Source organism: Chaetura pelagica, unplaced genomic scaffold (assembly GCF_000747805.2).
Source record: "Chaetura pelagica isolate M959 unplaced genomic scaffold, ChaPel_1.0 scaffold90, whole genome shotgun sequence".
NCBI classification, from domain to species: Eukaryota; Metazoa; Chordata; class Aves; order Apodiformes; family Apodidae; genus Chaetura; species Chaetura pelagica.
The window spans coordinates 16,727,737-16,737,580 of record NW_009953496.1 but is presented as its reverse complement, the minus strand read 5'-3'; the positions used below and the strand labels follow the sequence as shown (position 1 = coordinate 16,737,580).

The 9,844-nt window shown below is 35.3% G+C and overlaps 1 protein-coding gene across 1 annotated transcript in view; it reads right to left on the bottom strand.

Moving 5' to 3' along the window:
• The window catches only part of MCPH1 (microcephalin 1), a 254,382-nt gene that overhangs the window by 89,831 nt on the left and 154,707 nt on the right, over nucleotides 1-9,844 (bottom strand). The window contains exon 10 of the mRNA XM_009999262.1: nucleotides 7,984-8,101. Coding sequence (XP_009997564.1) covers nucleotides 7,984-8,101 — 118 coding nt within the window. The remainder of the gene's footprint in view (nucleotides 1-7,983; nucleotides 8,102-9,844) is intronic.

Here is a 9,844-nt window from a genome sequence, read left to right as displayed (position 1 = left end):
TTCCTGCTAAGAATTGACTTGGAAGGAATAGTTTTACATTTGTGACTGGTTAAATTCCAGTCTGAGTATATTAGATCTAATTTTGTCTTTGGGTCAAGAGGCCAGGCCTCAGATATTTTTCAAGAAAGGATTTAAACCAATAAAGAATACTTCTGAATTGTACATTCTTAAGTCCAAATGCTCCTCTTATGCTTTACATTTGACTGAATTCTGAAAGAAATAGAAAGAAAAAGCTTCAGTGTACTCTCAAACTCTGAGATATGATGTGATGTAGTAAAAAGATACCTTCACCTTCAGGACTCAACAAGACACACTGTGTGGTTTAGCCAACATACCAGGGAAAAAGGACTTACTTGGGGGTGGGAGGGAAGCAGGTGGGAGTATTGCATGGATGCACAAATAAAGTGTAAGGGAGAGTACAAGAATACTATGCTCTCTGTACTCTTCCAATCCCTTTTTACTCTGGCAATTGTAGGTCCATCAGAATGCTCTGAAATTGGTTTAGAACTTTTATTCTCACTTTTGATCTTTACAGTTGTGATTCAAAAGAATCAATCTTCAGTCCTACTGGTACATAAGCCAAAAACCAAAGCCATGTAAAGCATGGGAATATTCAAGAATCAGATTAATTGCACTCTGCTTTTATCTAGGAAGTTTGTAACAAGGATCCAAAAATTAAGGCTGTTTTTAGAAACAATCTATAAATTGTGCCACATTAATTTCTTCTACTAAAGTAATTGTGGCTCCTAGCTGAAAACAACTGGTAATTGTAGTGAATGATTACTATTTAGTAGTTTTAGACAGCAATTATTCAAAGCTGTAATTTACTTTCTGGCTGGCCTTTCTCCTCTTATCAGTCCTTTGATACTGATATTTTTCCATTTTCCTCTGGCTGCAAACTGAATTTTGACTGTAATTTCCTGACCAAATATAGTACCTCTGCTTTGCTGCTATAAAGACATGAAAAACGCATTCATCCTTACTAAATACTATCATGGGGAAAGGAGAAAAACAAAGCAGACTATAAAAAGACAGAAAAATAAGATGACTTGACAGGTGCCTGAGTATCAGTTTTCCTTCACTGCCAAAGATGAGGAAAAATGAGAAATCTTGTAATAACAGAAACAGGAACCCCTAGAACTTTTGTTGGCAAGATTAAAGATGATTACTAACTTCATGCTCTTCAGACTAGCAGTGTTACAGTTTACAACTTACTGACACTTTCAGTTTTCAACATGCAACAACAACAGCAAATACATTAAAAAAAAATAATACACCATGTGGGATACAAAACTCTGTAGCAAGGGACAGCTTTCACAGCATTCAGCAGCTTCAAAGGATAGGCTTATCTGGCTGTGATCGTTAGCAAAAATAGAGACTGACTTTTTTCAAAGATTAAAGGGAGAGCAGAAGCTCCTTCCCACCCCTTTGACTTCAACCCAAAACTTCCAAGGCAATCAGTATGACACGAAAAAAGCCAACAAGCATGATTAGTATTTCTGCAAGCACAGGCAGTAGTGATTCCCATTCTGATGGGAAGCTCAAGCCTTTCCAACAGATACAAATCTTCCTAAAGCTTCACTTGAGATACTCTGTGCCCTAACTGTGAAACAAAAACTAAGCCACAAGAGTAGTGGGCAACAGTAGAGTAGCTTCAGTGAAATTAATGGTTTGAGTTTTAAGCCCTCATCAGCCACCTATTCAATTTTTTGTAATGATGGTTGCCACCCATTATGGAAGGTGTATTAGAAATTACACCTGCCTCTGCTACTTCATAGCAGATGTCAGTGCCTCAGTTAACATTGCTCACAACGGGTCATACATAGGGCAGAAACAACTGAGGCACAAAGAGACACGCTTTGGTTGCACAGGGATGGAATCATTTTAGGAGAGGAAGAATCATTTTCAATCACTCCAATTGTTGAATACTTGCTTTGCACAATTATGAATGCTGTGATGTTAATTTGTATAGTTGAAGTCTTCTGGAGATTGCCAACTATGCAGCAATGAGTGGAATTTCAGATGAAGATACACTTGAAAACATTTGCAGTCCCAAAAAAGGCCTATATTTATGTTAGGTTTATGACAAGATACTAGACTGTAAACTTTAAGAAATATGCTGCTGACAAGACTAATCCACTTGCTGATGAAAGTCAACAACTTGAGTTAAAGCTTTACTGCCTTCTAGTCAATATGGTAAATAACCAAACAACACAATGCTTCTAAAAAAAACCTGCTAATGAAGACATGTCAAATGCCGAAGAAATTGAGTTCAGGAAGTCTTCTGTTCAGATTGATTTTCAACAATTTTCAAGAGCTGTAAGGCTACCATTTAGAAAGCAGTTCCATCAATTAAAAGATTTATGGCCTGTAGAGTCATGCCAAATACCAGTAGGTTTATGTAGGCTGTCATTTTTCCAAGAGGTATATTTCCAAGAAAAAGAGGCTCTAACTAGCAGTTCCTTTTCCTCCTGGTGGTTTCTGAATCCAAGAAGGAAAATAGTTCCAGTTTTACACTGATTCTTTGCCAAACCAGCTGCAGTCGAGCGGATTCTTTGGTTTTCTAGCATGATGGTTATGACCTCAGTGATAAATGTGATAAAATAAACAGTGTACCCCCAAACCAGAAAAGAATTGTGATTTACCAGTAACTATAGTTCTCTTCAGCAGCGAGGTGTATATGCCTTGAGAAAGGACTGTATGCTCTCACATCTTACACAGTTTTATGCACTGTTCCTCTGATGCCTTGAGCCAGAAAGAGTTGCATCTGTTTCTTGTACCCAAGACTCCTTTCCACAATCAAATGCCAGGATGCCATGGACTTAAATAAAAGGACAGAAATGATATAGATGTACTTTGAATAACTTTGGATTCTAGGATTTTACTCTTGATGCTTATCCCCAATCTATTATTCACTATGGATAAAACTCTTGAGCAATTTCCTACTTGCCTAAAAATAATAATAAAAATATGTTCTTAACTTTACATAAATAGTTTCTGGACCAAAAAAATCACAATGCTTACCAATCTTAAAAAAAAAGAAAAAGGTAAAAAAAAAAAAAAGGAGAAACTGAAGGTTTTTTCTTAAATCTATACAGACAAAATTAAATAAAGCCTCCACATATGTAAGCCACTATTCCTTGAATAAGGTTCTAAAAAGAACCAATTAATTTTTTGACTGAACAGAAGTTTAGCGACAATTTTATGTAAAAACTTAGGTGAATTCAGCTCCTTGATCTTAACTACCCTGTCTGCTAAGGTGACAAGTTGCAAAGTCAATGACCTCCTATATCACTGTCGGGGCACACTTCCACTCTTCCAAATAGCAACCCTTACAAGAGTGTGAACAACAGCTGCGTCTCTGGGACATCCTCTCATTTTTTCAAATTAAGAAATAAACCATAGAACTTCAGTGGGTAGTTCAGAACTGCTAGCATGAAACCTGTCATAAAGAGAATGATTTCTTGGGACCCAAGGCCATGAATCAGCACACTAGATCCGTCTACAGGTGATCTTCCTGGCACAAAAGGTAGCATCCCTAAGTGGTGCTAACAAAGCTCTTGCCATTAGGACATGACCTGTAAGGTGCAGCAGCAGACATCAAGAGTTTAGTTTCTGTTGTGGAAGCCCTCAACTAGATGTGGGAGAAGCATGGAAAAAAAATTCACCAGGTGGACAAAGTCCAGAACAAGAATTGCCTTGCAAGTTTTGAATGAAAGTACCAATGTTGTTGGATTTCAACATCCCATTCAGTGGTTTATTGCAGACATGTCAAGGAAGCAAATTTTCTGCAGTGATAAGTAGCATTAGGACCTTTTATCACTGACTCTTTCAAAGTTACTTGTTCCACAATGTAGTCTGCTCAAAAGCTTGTTTCACAATAACTTGTTTCTTCAACTTTATGTTGAGGCAGCTAGATAACTAGTTAAACAATATTCAACTACTCAGTTGTCATTAGCTACACTGGGTCAGACACTTTCAGGATTACTTCATCTAAGATGAGACATCTTGTAAACAAGAAATGCTTTAGAATCAAATCAGATATGCATAAAGTCATACCATCAGACATTCGGTCAATAGCATAAAAGTTTCGCAAAGGTACCACACAAGCACTCATAATGACACTTCAGTCACTCCCCTCATTGCTACACCCAAAAGCAATCAATTTGAATAATTTTCAGTAACCACTTGTTCACCCCCTCCATCACGAGGTATTTTCCCCAGGTGATAAACTTGTAGGTAGTTCCAGTTTCTTCACTGTTAACTGTAAATGAGCTTGCATGCTTCCACCTTGTCAAATTCACACTAGTTTAATAATAATTTGTGGCTCAAAGTCCATAACATTTCAAATAGAATTCTTTAAAATAACTACCTATTCAAAGTAAGTAAAAAATCAAAATACAAAGAAAGCATAAAAAATATGATGTCCCAAAACCAATGCAATTTGTTTAAGACAGTCTACAAATGCATACACCAAATATAGACAAAAAGTTACTTTCCAGAATCTCTGGCAAGATGCTTAATGTTTTATAGTTAAAGATTTTTCAAGCATATTAGATTTTTGTTTGCCATGAAAAAAATACTTTCAAAAAGAAGGATTTTGATAACAGGATCTAATGATGGCCTGTTTCACACTAATTATCTCACAGCATGAGCTTAGATTCTTTCCTTTCTTCCTTTTCTTTACCTTACCCAGATCCAAGAACTACAGAAATACAAGCCAAGAGGAATCTGTTTAAAAGCAAAACTGATAGAACTTCAGTTAAGATCACACTGTCTTCTCTCTGAAAAATACTGTTTAAAACCCCTCATGACGTTTAATTGTTTTTTTCACATGGTTGAAGAGTTCCTTGTATTCACTCAGAAGACAGCACTTTAAGGGTTTTTCTGAGCGCAATATTTATTCCAATTGTATTTCTAGTAATACAATACTGTTAGATTATTTAAAAGATATGTATCCCCTTTCATATCTCCCTAAAGATCCAAAACAACTTTTTATCTGAATAAAAATAGCAGTTAACTGGTTATTCATAATGAGTCTTTCTCTGATTTGTTTAAAGTACAAAATGTTTACACTTGCGACATGCAACTGGTGTTGTGATAAATGTAAACATTTTTGTGACATTAAGCAATTAAAGAAGCACTCAACCCTCATACCAACAGGTAAACACCACTGTAACTAAGCTGTTCAAATACATTTTTGGATTTGTGATTTTTAGTTACTTCACATTGTGCTCCTTATACAAAGCAACAAAGAACTATGTATTCAGTTCCATAGAATGACTGAAAAATGTATCACAATGCATAAAGGGTTATTTTATTCCTGCAATCCAGTATAATCAACTTAGATTTCTAGATCAGGGAAGCCACCTGCTGACATTCATAGGCATTAATCCACGGTGTTTATTCCTTCCTACCCTGTATGAGAAGAATTTGGAACTATCCTCAATTATGGGTTGTTGTATCTCAAAACAAACGTGTTCAAAAACTATAGGCCAGTTTTATAAATCTATCTTTATCTGCTACATTTGCATAAGCACAACACACCAAACCTCCTGGGGTTTTGGGGGTAGGGGTGGTGTTTTAAACCCAAAATGGTTGTTCCTGAGGCCGTTAGATTCCTGAAAAATCTTAGCTATCTTTGCCCAATGTGCCTGCAGCTGCCATTAGCAACTGCTCTCTCTTCATGGCTTTTGTTAGTCAACAGTACATTTTAGATAACTTTGATTAGAAGTCTTCCATGTTAAGAGTGCAATAAGCACACCTACATAAATAGTATAGATAAGAAAATAACAGTACTTGTAATCTAAAATTGCGATACAGAAGTACCTGAACAAAGTCATTCATGATTTCACTTCAGCGAGAACAAAATACAAGAACTCAAAAGCATGAGTAAGAAAATAACTACATAATGCAATAGCATAGCAGAGAAAAACAGAACCTAAAGCTTGATTTATATTAAAATAAAAAAACTGCAGTTGACAAATTGAAATAACTACAAGTAAATAATGTTAAGACAGCTGGTCATATCAGTTAAAGATATTTTTGTATGGCTTATTCAATATTTACCACCACACAGTCAACTCCATGTGCCTACTGACATTCATTCACTGTAGCAAATAAGTAATTATTGCTGTGTTCACTGTAGTGAATAAGCTAAAACTACAGTACTCTAAGAAGTTTCAGTTCAGACATTGTCTAAGAATTACATTCAGCAAACATCTAAAAAGTTTTTAATGAGGCATTAGATTTCAAACACTTTTTCTATGAAAAAAGTACTGTGATTTATATTGCTTCCCAAATTGAGAGACTTACAGCAAAGTAACAAATTTAACAGATTACACTTACAACAGATTCCCAGAACATCAGCAATATGATCTAAAGCCTCATATTGGAAATACTCAGTACAAAACTGCCAATGACCACAAGATAAAGGTTTGTTTTGGGGGTAGTTTCATTATTAACATTGTTTTTTGTTTCTATTTAGAATGCAATAGTTATGTTGGGATCTTTTCTTAAAAGAAATTAATCAAAGCTAGCACTACCATATAATACTCTTGAAATGTAATTACACAGAAGAAGAAATCAGTACCAACAAATCTGACAAATCTCCAAGCACAATTTCTGCAGAGATGTCACTGAATCACACAATCTCAGGGGTTGGAAGGGACCTTGAAACATCATCTAGTCCAACCCCCCTGCCAGAGCAGGATCACCTAGAGCACATCACACAGGAACATGTCCAGGCGGGTTTTGAATGTCTCCAGCAAAGGAGACTCCACAACCTCTCTGGGCAGCCTGTTCCAGTGCTCTGTCACTCTCACAGTAAAGAAGTTTTTTCTGATATTCACATTGAACCTCCTATGTTCCAGTTTGAACTGGCTGTAGTTTGTGGATATACATTCAGCAGCTTTAGTCAGATTCCTGCGACAAGAAATGAAACTGTTTTGGATAGATGCTTTAGCCTAAAAAGTAGACTACCCCATGATGTTTTTTCAGGACACAGATCTAGAATAAAGTTGATTTATACATTCTACGTAATAGTTATCAGTTATAAAAATAATATATATGTATATATTTAAATATATATTTAGTAAAAGAAAGTGAACAAATACTTAAGGGAAGTACAAGGAATAAGATGCAGCAAGAATAATGAAGAGATTAATATCACATCTTCAGGTTATTCAAAAGGTCGAACAGCCTAGTGGTTGCACTTGCTTGGATCTTTTACATAAAAGCGAATCAAAATCTGTGATCAGTCTCTTTGAAAACTCCACTAATAGCTGCTAATGAAACACCTGTAAAATTTATTTCATAGAATTAATTACTCAGACATTTTTTAGTGCTTTAGGACTTTGCATTCCCAAAACAATTCAGTGTTAATTTTAATTGTACAACGTGCTGCTTCCTGATAAAAAGAACTAGAATTTATTTTTCTTGTAAGTTACAAGGGAAAAACAACTAAAAAAAAGATTCAGTGCTGACCCAATCCTCTATTTTTTTTTTTTTTAACCAAACTGAGCTCAAATAGGAAGTTAAGAAATTTAGCTTTACCTGAACCTAGAAGAAACTACTGCATAAATCTTTATCCTGCAGAAACATCCACTGAGGATAACCTACTACAAAACAAACAAAAACCCCTGCCCCATTTAGTAACTCCTCCAAAAAGGACGAGCATCTTTTCAGGTTATTTCAGTAGGTTTTTGACTAAAACAATTGGAGCTGGTTTACCAACCTCCTTTACAGTATCAACTTGGCACAGACTCTGCTACCCCAAGTTAGCAGAAAGTCGAGCTCCGTGGTTGTATGTACTGCCTTTGAACATCATTCACACATTTCAAGGGAAGTGAGATTCAGGAAGGTTTTTAAATAGATACTGCATAGAGAATGCATTTATTTTTTGTACATACAAAGGCAATCAGTGATTGTGATTCCCCAAGAAAAAGAAAGACCTTAACAAACAGTATTTCCAGTTAAACTGACCTTTTGGAGTCTTCTAGTTTTTCTTAAAACTTCATTGTGTTTATTCTTTTGTTCATTAAAAACTTTGCAAGAGACATCAGTAACATGACACTCTGAAACTTCATTTTCATCACCTAGAAACCAAATTTAGAAACTTTAAATGAAGGGTGCAATGTTGTGAAATGAAGCTGCCACCTATTATTTTACTGTAGCACCTGGAGCTATGTACAATTAAGATAACTAAGTTAATAATTTGTACCAGTTTTTTTGTCCATTTCACTTTTTGAAGAAAGAATGACACTCAAGCATCTGACTTCATCTTTTAGTATCTGATCTTGTAAATAAACTTGAAGCAAAACTCCCAATTTTCAGTGTTTTGAAAAGCATATATGAACTACAAGTAGAGAATCAGCTAAATTGCTTCATACGTATTACAAAATTTGCAACTTCTCTGAACATATTTGAGAGTCTGAAGCAGTGGTGTCTAGATTTTTAGTTTCTTACTGAAATTTCAATGCTTTCAGTACACACTGTGTTTATCTGAAATGACCTAAGGGTCTGAATGTTTTCAAACACCATAAGCAAATCTTACAAGCTGTTAGCAAGCAGATTGCACCGGCACACAGGCAAAGGCACATCAGTGCTATTAGTTCAAAAAAAGGCACCATCCATAAGAATGTAGACTAATGTGGCTGCCAAAAAGCAGTCTTTTTCATCATGTATTTTGGGATCAACATATATTTAATTTTTCAACACAATCAGGATGACTTTCATAGGAAATAAATAATAAACTTTTGAGTCCTTTGAGAAATCAGCTTGCTTGCTGACTTGAACAATGACATTTTAATTACTTAAGATTTGAGCAGATTATTTTTCCCCCATTTAATTCCACAGAGTCTGCTTAAGAACAATAGTTAATTTTTTATATCAAAGAAATGCATGAGACTAGTTAAAGAAAGTTTAATAATTAGTGATTAAAGTGGCCAAAATTCAGCTCTCCCAAGTAAATTTCTTCTGATTACTTATGGGAAATAGTGAAGGGTACCATCGATATTTACTAGTGTGACAGCTTATATAACTAAGAGTCAGTTGCTTTTCCTGTTAGCTATTTATAAACTTGAGGTGAAAAACAAGTTACCACACAATAAATTTTGGCCAATATTTTCCATTACTGACTACTTATTTTAAAATTATAGCCTTCAAACTAGTCAAAATTTAATAACTTCCTCACAAAAAATTCCAAGTTTCACATGAATTTACACAGTTTTATAATAACTTTTGTGTAAGACAAGTAAACCTAGCTTTTAGGTACAATTGTTAATTTAAACTCAGTATTTAAATACAAAGTGTCAGTTAAAAAAGGGACAAATAATTACAGAAACACAGAACCTTAGGGGTTGGAAGGGACCTCGAAAGATCATCTAGTCCAACCCCCTGACAGAGCAGATTACTTAACTATGTTAATTTTATTTAGTATTGTATGGAGGTCCATTGTCTTCCATCACTGAACAAGACTGCTGGCTAGCAGAAAAGGTGAAAAGATCTTGCCACATTATAAAAGAGCTAAGAAGCTTAAATTTAACTCCTTTTACCTGGGAAACAAAAGTTTAAACATGTATTTGAATCTTAAAAGACCCAACTGCAAAGGATGTCAGATCACCTCCTCCATTGCTTGGGGTAAAAGCAAGGTATGTCTTAATTTCCAGCAAGTTATTTCAGCCACTGTAAAAGGATAATCCACTGTTTTCAGGTTTTTTGGAAGGGTGGTTTGTGAGGGGCAGTGAGAAGTGGAGTGATGTAATATTTCTTTTGCCACTCTTCGCCTGAATGCTCAAGCTCTATAGCTCTTGTCTCACTTGGGATTAAAGTCTTAAGACCTGTC